Below are 19,048 nucleotides of genomic sequence, written 5' to 3' on the forward strand. Positions count from 1 at the left end.
GTTGTTATTTGATGGGGGTGTGGTAGGATTGGGGGTAGACGTACTAGCAGGTTGCAGGAATTTTATAGTGGCCCAGAATTTTTTGGGGTTGTTTTTGTTTCTTTGCTGTGCAGTGATGTAGTAGGCTTTTTTGTCAGCTTTTATCTGGGATTTGGCTTTATTCTTAAGTTGTTTGAAAAGTAGAAGGTTGTCTTTGCTTTTGTTAGTTAGTCAATGTTCCCATGCCTTGTCCCTTTCTTTTAATAAGCCAGGGTGTGTGGTGATGTTTTATTCTAGCTATTCTGCAGGGGGCCAGGCTGTTTAGGATGTTGAGGAAGGTGGTGTTAGTGTTGAACAACGTCATCTAGTGTAGTGTTTTGGGGGGGACCAGTTAATTTGTCGGAAGAGGGAGTTAAAAATGTGGGTATTAAATTTTCTCTTGTTGCGGATTAGCCTATAGACTACTTGTCTAGGTGGACTAAGATTGTTTCTGATTAGGTATGTGGATAGTTGGTCACTTACGGTACTGGGTAGGCATCCTGCTAGAAGGGGTGTGTTATTTTTATTTGTGAGAGTCCAATCCAGGATGGATTGTCTGGTGGAGGTTTTGTCTATTCTTGTGGGGTTTTGTATGAGCTGGGAGAAACCATATAGATTTATGAAACTGGATGGATTATTGGAATTGTAGGTGGCTGGTCAGTGTTGGTCACCCATAATTATGATTTCTTGGTGGAAGGTTGTGGATAGCCAGTGAAGTATGTCTTCAACTGTGCTAGTGTTATCTCCTGGAGGGATATAGATAGCCACGATGATTAGTGTTTTGTTGTTGTTGATATTCAGTTTGGTGATGAGTAATTCTGCATTGTCAGATGTAGGAAGTGTGATGTTGATAACTTCTAGGGCTAGATTTTGTTTAAACATTATTGCTACACCTCCTCCACTTTTATGTTGACAATCGAGTCTATATATGTTGAACCCTGGGGGAAGTATTTCATTGTTCTTGACATGTGGCTTAAACAAAGTTTCATTCAAAATGATTATGTCAGGGGAATTTAAGTCAATTAGTGCATGGATGTCATGGCTTTTGTTTAGTATACTTCTTAAATTTATATTAAGGAACAGCAGTACTTTTCTGGATTAGAGGGACAGTCACTACCACCATGTAGCCCATCATTTCTTTATGGTTGTACTGCGTTTTACTTGACGTTTTAATAGTATTATATACTACTCTTGGCCAGTTTATACAGTGCTGAAATGTTCCCCTCTAAAATGCATTTTCTTTGACTAATTCCGTAACTGTTCTTTATGAACATGGTTTAATTCCACTGACCCACTTCCTAGTTTTAATAACCAAAGATTTTGTTTTTGATAAGTCTGTTGCCAGTCTAGGCCAGTTGCAAGTAGTGCAATCCAAAGAGGTACATTTTTCATTTCCTGTACCCACATTCCTCTGTGGTCTGCATTGTTTCACATCCAGATGGTTAACTGTTATAGTGGGCTTGGTCCCCCTGCAAAGTGTCCTACAGATGAAAGAAAAATAATGTAAGAACAGTTAACCAAATTGTTAGATGAAAGCCACCAGAAAGAGATTAAGGGAACTCCCCTAATCCCAATGCATGTGGAAGACTGCTTGCACCCCCTAATAGCTCATTACCACCTATGTGGTGTAGAATGTCATACCTCCAGCAAGCCTATACAATCCTTGCCTTTCAGAGCAGTTTCTGAAAACTCAACTTAAAAGCATAAGATAAACAAATGTAAATAATTTGTGAAAAAAAAGCTATTAAAATTGAACAAATAGCAATGTTATCAGTACAAAGTATTATTTACAGTGATAATAGTGCATTCATAGTTTTTCCATAAATGCTATAAATGTAAATACTATAATGCATTATAATGCACACACACCCAGAGTTATATTTCTTGCTAAACTTTTGTAAACGTTGTCACATCTTGGAAACTGTGCAATCTGTATTGTAACTAATATATATATATGTATATATATATATATATATATATATATATATATATATATATATATATTGTTAGAACACTTTCGTTAATCAGACATAAGGTTTTACACGGCAGCAAGAAATTCCTCTGAGTGCATATTTATTGATATATTTACAAACATAGCTTAATTGTATTGTAGTGCATGGAGTGTGCCGATTTTGCTCTGATATTAGGTTCATAGGTAAGTACTAGGGTATCGGCCCAAGGGCCTGCGTAAGCCTAGCCAACAAGGTTCCCTGGCAAGAAAGTTATTTTCCTTTGCCACTATCGAGCAGCGACACAGAAGTGATCCCTGAGGTGTATTTCCTATTTCCCATCCATTCATAAAGATTTTTCTTGAAGAGTGCTATTGAAGAACTTTGCTTGACATAGATGGGTAGCCTGTTCCAGAGTATGGGAAGTCTCTGGGACAGGAATCTATCCCTCCAGCATGTCCTGTTTATTGTGGTGACAAGGTTTAGGTCCCTAGAGTGTGTAGCTTGGAGGGATTGGGATTCCTTTAGGTGTAGCATGTCCAACAGCGCTGGGTTTGACATAGCTTTATATGTTAGACAGAGATCACCTCAGAGTAAGCAATATGCTACGGAGTAAAGCTGGAGTTTTTTGAGACTGTCAGTGTAGGGCATTTGTTTGTGGCCAGTAATCCTCTTTGTTGAGGTACTTCTGTGGCCTTTCCAGCTGCTGCAGATGTCTTGTGAGGTACATTCCAAAAGTATGTTGTACTCTATAATGGGTCTAACGAGTGTCGAGTAGAGGGGAACATTGATCTCTCTTTTACTGGATGATAACCCTTTTATAATGAGGTGTGCCACATAGAAGAACTTCCTGACTACTGTGGCGATGTGACTATCAAAGGAGAGACTACTGTCCACCTTTGTTCCAAGGTCTATCACACATTCACTGTTAAGTAAATTGCTGCCTATGTCATAGTTCATGGGTACAGAGTTTTTACCAAATGGGATGGCACTGCACTTTTTGGCAAAAAGACAAACCATTTAAGTGCCAGAATGGCACAAGATCCGACCGTGACAAATGTTAAGCACCCCCTACTAAAGTTGTTAAGCTTGGGTTGTGCACCAGGCAGTAAAATCTGTCTCTGCTGACCTGTCAAATGACAGTGGCAGAAACAAAAAAATTGTTTCTACCTGCTGTCCTTACCAGTAACCTGCCCCCAACTTCCTTAAAATCAGTTGCTGGAATAACAGAATGTGTTAGCATCCATTTCCTGAAGGATGCAAATACTGAAACTCAAATGTATGTCATTATTTAGTGACTTCAGTACTTAGTGGTTTGTCTGAAAACCACATATTTTATGAAGAATAGACCAAAAATATGAAGCCATAATCTGGACATCCTGCAAAAGTCTAGAGAGTTGAGTTGCATTAAAGACAAGTTTAAATGTAACTGACTAAATTACACTACCTCTCTGACAGCACTTGTTAAATGTTCTATGGATTTGAAAGTCGGGGAAAACACTTGGTGATTTTCCCCCATAAAAGTACATGGAGCAGATAAAGCTGCATGCAGTACAAAGAATTTTGATCAGTTTGCCGAACTTAACCTTAAATTGTGTGTTCTCAACATGGATGCCAAGAAATTCACCTCTCAAGCTACACTCTTGAGGTAAATTCCTTGGCATCCTTGTCCCAAACACATAAGCAGGTTATGATTGGGAAGCCACTACATATCATTCAAGATGTGCAACTTACAGTACAAATATCAGTGGCAGTTTTCTTCATCACCTAATGCCATGCAATAGTTTCACTTGTGTATTTCCATACATACTTAATAGCTCAAACGTTTCATAATTACTAACAAATAACTAACAATATGTGTATGTGTGTGTGCGTGTGTGTGTGTGTGTATGTATATATATATATATATATATATATATATATTTATATGGGTATGTAGGGTTGCCCCTCCCCCCCAATAGAGTGTGATATAAATGGACATTGACAATGAATTTTCATGTTTTCCACTATGACATTTTGCACCATGCCCCTCAATAGCATATAGGTCTTTCAGTTATAAAAATATGAACATAACTACAAATGGTAAATGTTCAACAGTGATTAATTTCTCTACTACAGGACATTGTAGATTAATTGTCTTAGTGTTATGTTGTTAATAACTTCTTGTCATTTCTAAAATTGCCTACTATTCTCTGGTAAGTCACCTAGTTAGAGAGATGAGCCCCCCCAAAAAGGTCTAGATGCAAAAAGAAGCTATGAATGGTAACTGCAAGTATACAAGAAAGGCACTATAGGCTTTAAGTGAGCTAGATATAACCAGTGATGATGTCATAGTACTTCAGAGTATGTTGTATCCACATGAAGGACTGTGTTTTTGGAGACTGAAGGATTCAGCAAGGAGCTGTCAGTGAGTTGCTTCTCAGCTAATTTCACTTCAGACTTTCATTGTACTCATACCTGATACACATTTATAAGATGGAATAACCAAATCTTGAAGCCTGTAAGATCGACCAAAAACATCATCTATTGGGGGGGGCAACTCCCCATACCCATATAAATAAATATATATATATATATATATATATATATATCTATACACACACACACACACACACACACACACACACACACACACACACACACATACACACACCAACTCAGAGATCACAGATCACACTACAGTGGGGAATGGGCAAAAAACAGTTCCACCTGTACTGTGAGTTTGCACAGCACACTACCTTTTTTGTAGTGTTTCAAAAAAAAAATCCAGTAGCAAATGACTTCAGGCTTTTGTGTTTTCACCATTTTAGCCAATCTTGCAATCTTCAAAATTTGGACATTTGATCTTATAAATGTATTCCCTCTTGGCCAGGCATCAACCAGGTCTCAGATTTGTATCTGACTTCTTTAATCTAACTGTTCCACTACACACTACCAGAAGTCAGTAAAGTCAGTAAGGCAGTCCCAGATTGAGGTGGCTATTAAAGATGGAACTAGAGACGTTTCTTGTTCAGCGGTATATTTTTGTGACTTACAAGATGGTTTGTTGACTGGTTTAGTTTAATGCAGGTTTAGAGTAATGGATTTCAAGGCTTTCAGGACTGATTTAGCTAAAAGACTTAAACACAGTTTGTATTTTTGTGGTGTAGAAACTTACTGTGAGAGGATGGCATTCTGTTAAGTCCAGCAGTTATTTTAAAACAGTAAACTGCTTTTTATGAAGTCCTACCTTGAAGTGTAAGAAAAGTCGACAACTGTTATTGTATAATTTATAACATTTTTGCGCTGTCATTTGAAAAATTAGTCATCATTTTTTATACCTGTAAAGTAATGGGTTCATAAAAAAAGAAATTTTAAGTGTGAAAACACATGAATAGATGAAACATAGTAGATCTTCTAGAATCCAGATATAAAACTTTATTTAACTGAATGTCAGATAAAAAGCTTTGAAATGCATGTAGCATCCAACAGACTGAGCATCGTTTCACTTTTTTCCATTCTGCTACATGAACTAATATGATGCATGCTCTGGCATGCTGGACTAAATTAATGATTTCATCATTGTTGTTTTTTTTTTCCCTTTGATTGCAGTATTTCTCTGAACAATGCTTTGTTGGTTTGCAACTGTCTGAAGGAGTTTCTGACAATACATTATGTTGATTATTTCTAAGTTTGTAGGTCAACCATTTCGTACATTATTGCTTAGGATGCATGTGTCAGGCAGTAAGATTAACATAGCTTATTTTTTTATTCCAGCATAATAAATGGCTTTGCATTGCCATTAAAGGCAGAACATAAACAGTTTTTGGTGAAAGTTCTTATTCCACTGCATACAGTCAGGAGTTTATCTTTATTCCATGCACAGGTAGGTCTGCTTGGTCTTTTCATGTATCCACATTTCAAAACAGAGCACCAACTTTTACTCTAACTTTGTAGTTGATAAAATACAGTTTTTCTTGTGCATCCTCACAGGTTTCATTTGGCATGTCTTAATTGATTATAATATTACTTTTTACTCTTCAACAGTTAAAACAGCATATTTTCATTAATTTATTGTGCATTGTACTGTGCATATATTTCCTGGTTTTGGTTTGTTTGTTAAATGCATTTTTTCTTTAAGATTAAGTAAAAGAAAAAAAAATACATCTGTGTTTAAAAGTTAAGTGCTTAGGGTGAGGCAATGTGACTTTTTTTCTGTTAGCTTTCTCCTCAGCTTAGGTTTAGTCGTTAGTGTATTAACTGCTACCCAGTCTGTGTATTTTACATTGTAGATAAGTAGTATGGAGTATATATTTCCAGCTGTAATTTTGCTTATAACTGTTACAAATGGAAAACCATTCTCCAAGTACAGTTAGTTCACTTAATTGTTTATTACTGTTGCTGTTCGGCATATATATACTTGTTTTGATGTTCTTCGTGTTTCACTGTTGCAGTCATTACATTTGGGTAATCTGCTGGCAGGTTGCCCTCAGTCGGCCTGAATTCCAAAGTCTTGGGTCCTGCATCGGTTGCTGTATTCTCTTCCATGACGTCAGGTCGTCAGAGGTATAAAACATGCAGCCGACACCGTTTTCTTTAGTCTTTCTTGCCGCGCGGTGCCCAAAGCAGAAGTATTTCGCAAGTGCCGGTTGGCCGACTACTCTAATATTCGAGTTTGAGTTTCAGAACCGAAGTTTTCACTAAAGCCAAGTACCCCGTTGGGGAAACTTTTTTCTTGCATTTTACCGATGTCAGAAAAAGTTGATAATTGTATTACTTGTGGGAAGCAAATACCTCATAAGTTGTGGGAAGCAAATACCTCATAAGGATTTCCATTTATACACTATTCCTTGCCTAGGCCCTGATCACAACATGCCTGGCTGTCGGTTTTGTGCTAGATATAACCAACGCACTATTAAGCGTCTGTATATTTTTGCATCAAAGTATTTTGGAAACATTTAAATACCCAGAAATGTTTTCGGATAGCAATCCGACTACCAGAATACATAAAAAGAAAAGGACAGAGAAAGGCAGTCGAGATCCAAAACCAACGACAAAGCTTCTGCTAAGCCAGTCGCTGGTACTCAGTGAGGCATTTTCGCAGCCCCTGATACCCACTACCTTCGAGTCGCAGGCCCCTACCGACACCCATGTGGAGTCCGGCATGCCGCAAGATACTCAAGGTATTCGACGGACGGATTTATCTCCCTTGGATGAGTCCGGAGCCACTGAGCAGGCACTGGCTTCTGAGAGTGTATTCAGACCTCAACATTTGTATATCAAACCGACGACAGCTGCAAAACCAAAAACAAAAGCAACTTCTAAAACTAAAAAAACAACGCATGAGCCATGTGCACAGGCCTCTATGCCTAAAAAACAGGTGATCAAAATGGCTGAAGACCTTATTACTTTGATCAGGGGTACCCATCCCCCTCCAGATAGGAGGCTTAGGCAAGACACTGATTATGAATCTTCAGATCAGGTTTCTATTTCTTCTGATCCCTCTTCTGATCAGGAATTATCTATACCTCCCTATCAGGATTCTGATGCTGAGGAGTCTATTCCATCTGCATCTCCTCCTGAGGATTATTCATTTGGAGAAACTTTGCATACTTTGAGTGAGCATTTTCACTGGGAGAGTCAAAAACGAGGCTCAGGGATTTCCTCCTTCTCCCTCAGCACAAGCCTTTAGCCATTCCCCGTTTTAGACATTGTGGATGATGTATTTTCGGAGTCAAGCTTGACCCCTGACTCCTTACCTCCGGCTTCCAGTAAGCCTGACAGATATTACAGGGTCTCTGACTCACATAAATTTTTATTTAGAAACCCTGCTGCTGATCCTGAAACTATTTCACAGGGCCCAAAGGGAGTTAAGGCCTCAACAGCAAAAAATCCTACCCCCTCTGACAGAGATTCAAGGGCACTGGACAGATGGAGAAAAAAGGTTTATACATCTGCAACCTTGGCAATGAGGGCCTTAAACTGTCAATTTCATATGCTTAAGTGCCAACAACATGTTATGGGATTGCTGAAACAGAAAATTATGTTGATTTCAGAATGTGCAGAAAATAAAGAATTGCAGGAATTATTGCATGCAGCTGAACAAGTTGGAAAGCATACTTTGCAATGTGGTTTTGATTCTTTAGAGGCCTCCTGCAGGGCCGCAGTTACTGGATCTGTGATTAGGAGGCATGCCTGGTTAAAGGAACAAAATTTGCCTGATCATGTTAAAGCTAAATTGCTAGATGCACCTTTACAGCATGATTCTCTGTTTGGTATTAAGACAGAAGGGGTTTTAAAGAAAATGGAAGACAAAGCTAAGTCTATGCAAACTGTTAGACTTTTTACAAGTGCAGCCACCAAGATTCAGTAGCCACTGGCCTACAAAAAATTGGTCCTTTCCTGTGTCAGACAGAGCTTAAAGGGGCAAATCCAGATGCCCTAAGTGTTCCAGATACCAGGCACAAGACTCATATAGGTCAAAGCAATGGGGCGCATCCACCTCCAAATCTGGAGGAGATAAATCGCAAACCTACAGAAAGCAATCCCAATGACTTCCCTCTGCCTACACCAAGCACTTATCTTTTGGCAGCACCCATAGGGGGAAAATTAGCACTTTTTGCTCAAAATTGGCAGTTAATAACCCAGGACAAGTGGGTACTAAACATCGTATCACAGGGATACAGATTCCATTTCCACACTCTGCCAGTGGCGAATGGTTGGCCAGATCTGCCAAAAAATCAATGGGCAGAGGCACAGGAAACAGGTTACGTCACTCATGGATATGGGGGCTATTCAGACAGTACCAGAACAGGAAAAAGGACAATGATTTTACTCGACTGTTCTTGGTACCCAGAAAGGACAAAGCCTGGCGGCCAATACTGGATTTATCGATTTTGAACACATACCTGGACATTCCAAAATTCAAAATGCTGACTTTGCAGCAGCTTCTGCCCATGCTGGGCAAGAATGCTTGGCTGGTAACTTTAGACCTAAAAGAGGCATACCTGCATGTCCCAGTAAGACAGTCATGCAGAAGATACCTCCGATTCAAGGCTGGCTTGATGCATTACCAATTCTCTGCACTGCCCTTTGGCTTATCTACTGCGCCCAGGGTCTTTACAAAGTGCCTGGCAGCAGTAATTGCATTTTGCAGACAAAGAAGTATACAAATATATCCTTACTTGGACGACTGTCTCATTCAAGCAGAGAACAAGGACACCCTTCTTCGACACTTGGCATTTGTGAAAAGGCTTCTAACATATCTAGGGTACACAATAAACGAAAAGAAATCCCAACTGGTACCCTCTCAAAAGATAACATTCCTGGGTGCAAGCTTGAATACAGCTGCCCAGATGGCTTATCTCACGCCAGACAAACAAAGGCAACTGACTACTTCAAACTGATGGCAACAAAAGCACAGTCTTCTGCAAGACAAATTCTGCAGGCTCTGGGCTTCATGGCATCCTGCATCCTGCTAATTCCATATACAAGACTGCATATGAGGAAACTGCAGTGGTACCTAAAAATTTTATGGAGTCAACATTCACACAGTCTGGAAACAATGATTCCTCTCATTCCCTGCCTGCAGCAGGAGTTTCTATGGTGGGCAAAGGCTTGTCACCAAAACATGGGATGGCCCTTCACTCTACCCCCTGCCAGCCAAACCTTAACAACAGATGCCTCAGATTATGCCTGGGGGGGCCCACATGGCAGGAAGATGCATTCAGGGCATATGGGCACCAAAACAAATGCATCTACATATCAACCAGAAAGAGGTGCTAGCTGTTCAAAATGCCCTAACAGCCTTCAAGGACTTACTTCATCCAGGGCAACTACTGATAAAGACGGACAACACCACAGTCATGTGGTATATAAACAAGCAAGGGGTCATACATTCATACCCCCTTTGCAGATTAGCCATGGCACTGTGGGACACAGCTTTGACCTACCAAATACATCTTCAAGCTCAATTCCTGCCAAGAAATCAAAACACTTTGGCAGACGATTTAAGCAGAAACCTTATGGATCCTCACGAGTGGAAACTAAATCCACAAGTCTTCAGCATGATAACAGAGAAATGGGGGAGCCCAGACATAGATCTATTTGCCTCTCCTCAAAATTATCAATTGAAAAGTTTCTGCACAAGGACTTATCACAGACAAGCATGGAAAGTGGACGCTCTCTCCTTCAGTTTACGCCTTTCCTCCTCTGCCTCTTCTACCCATGGTCCTCCTAAAAGTCAGACAAGAGAAGCCAAAGATGATATTAATTGCCCTGTACTGGCCCCGCCAATACTGGTACCCAATCCTAAGGAACTTGTCTCAATACCCAGCTTGGACCTTGCCTCAAAGACCACAACTACTGTCCCAGCAAAACAATCAGATCCTGCACAATCAACTACAGACTCTGAACCTGGCAGCATGGCTAATCATGTAATCATACAAATGACAACTCTCTGTAAAGCTGTGATGGATGTCATTTTGGAAGACAGAAGGCATAGTACTAGAAAATGTTATGCTGACAAATGGAAGAGATTCTGTGCTTGGAATCAAGCACAAGGAACTGATACAGCAGAACCTCATATTCCTCAGATATTACAATACTTGACTGAGATGCTTGACAAAGGCCTGTCTTTCTCATCAATCAAAATCCATGCCTCTGCCATTTCGACTCATTACAATACAGAGCCACCGATCTTTTCTCATACTTTAATAAAGCAGTATCTTAGAGGAGCCAACAATTTAAGGCCTCCTAGAAGATCACCACTACCTACATGGGACCTCAATTATGTGTTGGAAAAGCTCACCCTGCCTCCATTTGAACCAGCTGCTGCCGCTGATGTAAAGTTCTTATCATGGAAGACAGCTCTGCTACTAGCAATTACTTCAGCAAGAAGAGTTTCAGAGCTACAGGCCCTCATGGCTGTAGAGCCTTTTATCATATTTTATCCAGACATGGCGTCTCTGAGGACAAATCCTACTTTTATGCCTAAGGGGGTTTCCAGTATGGCTCTTAACCAAACAATTCATTTGCCAACTTTTTATCCAAATCCGCAGAACAAAGGGGAGCTAATTCTGCATTACTAGGATGTACACAGACAGCTAATATTCTACTTGAGCAGGATTAAAGCTCTAAGAAAAACTGAGCAATTACTAGTGTCATATGCTGCAGGATCAGAAGGAAAGGCTATTTCAAAGCAGACAATTTCAAAGTGGATAAGCCACTGCATCCATTTCTGCTACTTACACCATGGTAAACTTGTGCCCAAGGGCATTAGGTCTCATTCCACCAGAGCTGCAGCTACTTCAGCAGCCTTTCTCAGAGGAGTACCAACCAAATACATTCTAGAGGCTGCTACTTGGAGTTCTGTTCACACCTTTACAAAGCATTACCATTTGCCTCTTTACTCTAAGTCCATGGCAGGCTTTACCACTGCAGTACTGCAGGGCCTTATAGCCGCACCCAATGCTGTTTCGCTCCAGCCTCCCAACCATAGCTGTGGGATTCTACCCAAATGTAATGACTGCAACAGTGAAACACGAAGAACATAGTACAGTTGTGTACACTTACCATAAATGTAGATGTTTGAGTGTATTCACTGTTGCATTCCAGGTTACCCTCCTGCCATTCCCCTGTCATTCTAAAGTTTATCTTTACTTCTCTGTCTTCTACAACCTATTTGGTTGCTTGTAGATGAAGGTAAAGTTTATATTGATGCATGTATATATATATATATATATATATATATATATATATATATATATAATATTGCTACCTTTGGGGGGGCACCTGACATCGAGGGCAAGAAAAATTAAAGAAAATGGTGTTGGCTGCATGTTTTATACCTCTGATGACCTGATGTCATGGAAGAGAAGACAGCAACCAAAGCAGGACCCAAGACTTTGGAATTCAGGCTGACCTGAGGGCAACCTGCCAGCAGATTATCCAAATGTAATGACTGAAACAGTGAATACACTCGAACATCTACATTTATGGTAAGTGTACACAGCTTTACTGTACTTTTTCACTGGCTCATCTTTACAGATTATGCATTGTGAGTATTTCTATGTACCTTGTTAAACAAAATCATGTGTGCTAGGTTGCAGGCAATCTACCAGCGGTACGGTTAAACTGCAGTTCACAATGTTGGTGCTTGTAGTTCCAGGTGAAGATAGAGAAGATAAGGGAAAGAAGCATATGTGTTATTTAAGTACCCTTTTTTACCTTCAGGAAGTGAACAGGATGTTCATTCACTGGATATAGAGCTACTAGGTGATTTTTGGCACCACTTTTAGAGGGGACCCACATAGATTTTGCCAAGTAAGATGAGTGCGAGTTATATGGCATAACTGCACTTTATAGTACATTGGCATTGTCAAGTCAGCTGAATGCAGCCGGTATGGGAACCTTCTCTTTTATATGTTTACAGTATGGCTTCCTACCTCAAATTAAAGTGCCACTTTGGGAGGAGAAGAGTCGTGAAAGAGGCAACATAAGGTGTTAAAGTGGATACATGGTGATGTTGGCCTTTTTTGCAGTGGTCCACACATGCAGGAAGAAGTCCTAGTGGGGCAGAGAGCCTTTACTTACATGTAACAGTTTAGTTAAAATGAATAATTTTCTTTCTCTGTCTTGTTATGCCATTTATGCTTTTGTTACTTCCCATGCCTACAGAAACATTATTGCAGTTGCTTTTCTTAAGCTGGCTTCATAGTTGAGTAAGGTCATTGCATTTTACTGGCAGAAGTTACAGTATGGATATACAGAATGGAGTACCTTAGCTTTGCAGTATATTTTGGTGACCCCAACATCTGACTTGAATGATCAAAACTATTTCTTTCCTGTGTTTGATGAGAGAGCTGCCAGCAAGCCCCCGTTATGTGAACTAATTTTACTGAATGTCTGAACAAAATGTAAACTGGTAGAAATAGTAATACATTATTTTTGTAATACAGCTGGCCTACTGCATTGTACAGTTTTTAGAAAAAGATCCAACACTCACAGAGCCGGTAAGTATTATAAAATTAATAGATTTTAAATACTTGTGTTTTAAATTAGTCCTGTTGTAATAATTTTTTTTTTTAATTTAGGTTATTCGAGGTTTATTGAAATTCTGGCCCAAAACCTGCAGCCAAAAGGAGGTAAGAATTGTGATAATTAAGAATTGTAATACATTGGTGCCTCTGTCAGATACATCTTCATTTATTTATTTAATTCTTCAAATTAACAGTTTTTTCAAAAGTTCTATGTGAAAATGATTCTTTATAGCCAATGATGACTTAACATTGTCACTTATATAAAACGGAATGCTAATTAAAAATATCTTTAATTCCTTCCATTGTTTGAGAACTTTAATACCATGAAATATAAATGGATGTCCTTTCTTTTTCAGGAGGGTTATTTGCTACAGTAATTAAGTATATAAAACTCCAAACTGGAACAAGAGACGCTAAGGAGCTGAAATGCCTTAGAAATATTTTTACTCCAACTACTGCACTGGAGGAGATGTTTGCTAAAAGTGTTCTTTTGAAGAAATGTGTACTGAGTCACTTTGTGCATCACTTGATACCTATAAGGCACATTATAAAGGAAGGTTTCAAGTACCTTTACATAGTAGAAGCAATACATGTACAGGACAGGTCCCCTCATGTCCCAGCTTGCAAGTCAGAGGTGGTAGCTATTTTAAACTCTCAGACTTTAGAAAGACACATGCTGTGAAACAAGATGGGATTAGGTTACTTCCACTGCCACTTTTCATGCACTGGCTTTATTAGCTGTATGCCAGTAAACAAGTCATACAACATATTAGGTAGAGTCTGAACACTAGAGACAGCCCTTTGAGTTCTCTGACAGTTTTAGTGTTAAAAATCACAGTAAAGTTTCCTATAACCTATGCAATATATGTGTATAGTAGACGTGTTATTCTAGAAAATCATTATGAGTATAGGTGCTGCAGTTTACCTACTCCTTTCCATAACAGACTGAGGGGCCAGACTCTGGTTGACTTTATGGTTAATTCACACCAGCAATGCACAGCGAACCCTGCAGGACAACACACATGAAGGTACTCCAGATACGAAGACAACGCAAAATGCTCAGCACAGTGATTAGGAGCTGTGCTCTGGTGTTGTTTTTTTTTTTTTTTTTTTAATACCGATCAGCAGGTACCTTTGTGCTGAGCATTTTGCTGTGGCTTTTTGGTTACCCATCAGTTTGTCTATATTAGATTTAAGTATAGTGAGAGGGCTATTCTGCTTGACAGAGGCTAGAAGTTTATCCCAGAGATAGAGTATCCTTTGGGAGAGGTCTGTGTCTTGCCAGTAGGTCTGTTTATATTATGATACAGGTTTTGATTCATAGAGTGTGAGTGTGTGTGTGTGTGTCTTTTTTTTTTCAGTTTTAACAAATAAGCAGGAGATGGTCATTTGGAGCCTTGTATGCCAGGTAAAAATTTCCATGTAGGAGTCTGTAAAAGAGAAAATAGACTGATTTGAACTTTTAAGTACCCTGCAGGGACAGAGACCTAGCTAGGGTGGGACAAAAGGAACAGCCACCCTGGGCACAAATTGTAATGGGTACAATTGGCAGATGCTAAATGGTAAGCATTGCAATACAGGCATTCATTTTTAATGGCATTTCTGAATTCCAGCATGGAAGTAAATATGGTAGTGTTTTGCAGTTAGGACTTTACTCCAGTCACAGCAAGTGTAGATGCATTTACCAGTCAGCAGAAAAGGCTGGGACAGGAGCATGTTTTGCATTTCTATAGTGACAAGCCTGATTTTGACTTGGTAAAAATGCAGCAAGAAGCTGAGACTTTAGGTAAGCTTTATCAATTCATTCAGAATCCAAATGTGAATAAGCTTTACTGAAAGTCACTTACAAAACAGCCAAGATCTGAAGACAGTATGTAACCAAAAAGATAGATTTCTGTTAAAGAACAGTCTCCTGTTAAGGACAGGTGACACCTCACATAGATTCTAGTGAGTAGTACCTTCGGGGCAGTGAGGTGTCATGCTACAGTATGACACCTCTTTGCCCCAAAAGGGCGTCTTTCTACAACATGAGCATGATGAACCAACAGGAGCCCATAAAGGGTACAGAAGAACTTATGAGACACTAAAAGAAATAGCTTAATGGCTTCACATATGCAGTGTATTAAGTATGTACTGGGATGTGTAACATGCTGCAAGTTCAAGCCAATTTACCCTAGACACAGGGCATCCTTTCAGGCAGGAGGCATCACAGTGCCCTTGTATGACCTCCAAATTTATTTTGAATTTGTTAACCAGGTATAGCACTGATCCCATTTGGCCCACTTCAGTAAATTTGACTGTATTGGTCCAGTAAGTAGGTCTTCTAGAGGCAATCAGTACTTAATTACTGTAGCATATAAATTTGCAAAATGGATTGTATGCTTACCTGCCCCTAATAACACTACAGAAACAGCTGCTGTACTGCTGATCAACCATATTTTTATTTGCTGGGTGTTACCAGTGAGAGTAGAATCTGGTAGGGGATCACATTCCACTAGTGAAATAATAGAAAATGTATGGAAACTTTTGAGAGTGCAAAGGAAACTGCATATGTCCCATCATCCAAAGTCCCCAGGTCAGGTAAAGAGAGCAAACCAGATCATAATCCATATGTTAAAGTACTTGAGCTCTGCAGGAAAGGACTGGGATGTTAAGTTACCCTGTAGTATTAATAGCCATCCATGCCACTTGCAGTAAATCCACAGGTGTCGCATCCTTTGAGGTGATGACTGGTAGGAGAATGGTTCTGCCTTTGTATCTTCTGCATACTACAGAGGATGCAAGTCTGACGCATGCCACTACTGACCTTGAATATGTGACCCATCTAAGAGAGCATGTAAAAGAAACCTTTGCCTAAATCTGTTTGGAAAAGAATGTCCAGACCTATGAAGACCTATTGTGATAGAAAAGCCATCCCCAGGGAATACCATATTGGTGATAAGATATTCTGTTTTAGGGAAAGTGCATAAACAAAGCAATTTCTGCCAAGCTGGGGTGGACAGTTCTTAATAAGATTTCCTCGATGGCCTATCAGATGGAAATAGAGGAAAAGCACTTGTGAAGCTTTACCTAAATGGGTTCACATTAGTCAGCTACAGCCTTTTTCAGGAATGCATAGCAGTCCTACCTATGCTAGCAAATGAACACAGACGCTCAGAAAATGTGAAGGATGATTCAGAACAGTTTACAAGTGTAGTGTAATACAAAACTGATAACTGGCCTTAGTGATTAAATGGTAACTCTCCTTTTCTCTATTCTCAGTATTGAATGCTCATAGCTGTAGCTTATACATTCAGTAGGGGAAATGTAGGAGTATCCCTTTGGAATGAAAAGGAAAATGAATACATCTATTGCTGATATTGTTAGCCATGAATATTGTTATTTTTATTATTTCTATATCTGTTGTTGATGCCACTGAGTATTGCTTGCATAGTGCCTGTGTTAGTATGTCTTGTTTGCATTTATTAATGCTGCCTTCATATGTGGCTATGTATTAATCTTGATATTTCCTGATATATTGTGTAACAGAAATACTGAGAAATGTAGGGCATTTAAAAGATGCATCCTGACATCAACAAAAGGCATGCAATTAACGTTTTCCTACCAAGGAGGCCTCTAGAATGTTCCGGAAGCAAACATGTAGTATGTGCCTGAAACCCATCTAACACCTAAAATGAGTATTCTGTCTTTTGCAAACTCAAAAAGGTGCCATAAACCCACACAACCACTGAGCTAATACGTCAAACTATAGGCCACTCTTCTTGGTCATTAAGGTGTCAAGTGGTTAGAAAGGACTGATAAATTCACTGAATGTAAAGAAAGTGATATCTGTAATTCCCTCCTTTCTCAAGATGTGGTGCTAATGAAAAAGATCATGTCTTGTGATAGGATAAACAGCTAAGGCAAAGGTTGAACTTCAACTGCAGAAACAGAGCAAATGAATTCCAAAGTCCTCTGTCCTGGAAAATATGTATACTGCAGTGGAACTAGTAATTTTGCAACAGTCATTTTTTTTATCCAGTCTTTCTTGCTGCAGTCATACATGCCTACTGCTTGCAAACAAGACACTGAAAAGGGCCCTGCTGAAGGAGTGATATAACTTTCTACACTCTGGAAAAGGAGTCAAAGATTCTGAAATTGCATCTTGCCAGCTCTGACGTGCAAATTCAAGAAGGGTAGATCCATTCTCAGTGAGGGAAAGTGGAGTGTGTCAGATAGAGACATTTAACCAGGATTCCTGTAACTGATCTAGACTGTAGCTCGTAAAAGGAGCCAGCATCCAGTGCCATCTCCTATTTTGTGGAATTCCCCAAAGAGTGGCCAGATAATGCAGAACTATTTCATGGTGCTTTTTGACGGCCAAAAGATTTTAAGCCTGAACTTTAAAGTTTATTTGACCATGTGGTATGTGTTACCATACTGCTAAGAACTACTATAAGCAATTTGACGTTTTTCTGACTTATATGCTGTATAGCACATTGTTTTATTAATAGAGACAATTCAAAATTAACTTGCAATTTATTTCTTATTCACTAATAAATACTATTTTATACAAAATTTAACTTGGTGCTTGTTAGCTGCTTTAATTTTGGCTTGTTTGTAACATAGAACAGTAGGATTTGGAAAGGGGGACCAATAAGTGTGGAGCCAGCTTATTCCCACCCACAAACATATGCATTGCTTATATTATAAATTATTACATTCCAACCTAATTTGATAAAGATGTAATTAATTGAATTGTGTCATCTTTGCTAGATCTGTAACCGAATATAATTTTGCAAGTACACAACCAAGTCGTTGGAGACCAGAAGTGGTTAAGTGTAAAATCAAAACCTAAACCAAATGTAATGGAAGTTTTAAATATTGTAAAGGCAATAAAAGAACTGCAGGTAGGCTCTTTAGAAAAGGGAAGGAGACAATTTCATAGACACAAATGGAATGTATGAGAACACTATATGAAGAATAGTGTTTAGGAAGAGTGAAGTGTGAGAAATTGAGCAATTTATGTAATGTTGGAGTGAATGAACATTGTTAAAAAGAAAAATATATATGTATTCTTCATGTAGTAATGATGGAAACTCTTACTGTCGTATATATATATTTTTTTCTATTAATATATGTGAGCTAGTGTTACAACGTTATGATATGATCTAATAAAGGGGTTAAAAATAACTAGATAAGGGAGGCGTAGTTTTGGGTTTTGACCTCTCTGGACTTGGAAGATGTGCCTTAAGCAACTTTGCTAGATAGAAGTTTTTTCTAACAATAGTCTGTACATTGTACCCAAAGGAAAGTTCTTCGTAAAAGAGCCTGGTATCTGATGATATCAGTTTTGAAAGGAGTGTTTTTTATTATGCCAGTAATAAATATTTTTTTTTATTTTTCGAGTACTGGAGACATCTCTTTGCCAGTAAAATCATGCTGCCTCCTTTATGTTAATATTTTGTGAAATCCCATTAATTAAATGTAAGTAGATTTTAATGTCAGTATTTATCTTTCACTTGGACACAGCTACAAAATATTTTTGCATAATTTTATCATTTGAATTAAATGTAGCATTGCTAAACTCCTCCAGTTGTATGTCTCATAAGTATTTTTTATAGAAACAAATTAATATTTACTGATGAGGTGAAATTTCCTATAGAAAATGTGCACTGGCATACATTTGGTATAATTATTTTTATTTATTAATAAAGAAGTAGCTTTTTTACAAATATAATTAAGGACATTTACAAAATTGTTATTCAGTGAACTATAATACAGTAGTTGTTACATGATAATATAAGTTGACATTTTTGTTCTCATGAATGTAGAACTCTGGACATTTTCATGGGAAAAGGGGGCATTGTTTCGGATTCTGTGGAATCATTTTTTAATACAGTTCTTTGAGAATTGATCACAGTGGAACTCCTCTTTTCATCTTGGTGTATCTCCCCATATAGGATTACAACAAAATTTACAGTTTAAAAAATTCTTTGCCTTACCTAGTAAAAGACCACTGGGGAAGATAAAAATCGTGAGTCGTTTTGCACCAAAGTATATTGTTGGTGAACTGTAGTAAAT

At 38.7% G+C, this 19,048-nt stretch overlaps 1 protein-coding gene across 3 annotated transcripts in view; it reads left to right on the forward strand.

Moving 5' to 3' along the window:
• The window catches only part of PPP2R5E (protein phosphatase 2 regulatory subunit B'epsilon), a 2,371,886-nt gene that overhangs the window by 1,871,921 nt on the left and 480,917 nt on the right, over nt 1-19,048 (forward strand). For all 3 annotated transcript variants that reach the window (XM_044074552.1, XM_044074554.1, XM_044074553.1), the window contains exons 8-10: nt 5,724-5,832; nt 12,905-12,958; nt 13,040-13,090. In XM_044074552.1, the coding sequence (XP_043930487.1) occupies nt 5,724-5,832; nt 12,905-12,958; nt 13,040-13,090 (214 nt within the window). The remainder of the gene's footprint in view (nt 1-5,723; nt 5,833-12,904; nt 12,959-13,039; nt 13,091-19,048) is intronic.

This window comes from Protopterus annectens, chromosome 6.part0 (genome assembly GCF_019279795.1).
Source record: "Protopterus annectens isolate FY-2018-M chromosome 6.part0, PAN1.0, whole genome shotgun sequence".
Classification (NCBI taxonomy): Eukaryota; Metazoa; Chordata; order Ceratodontiformes; family Protopteridae; genus Protopterus; species Protopterus annectens.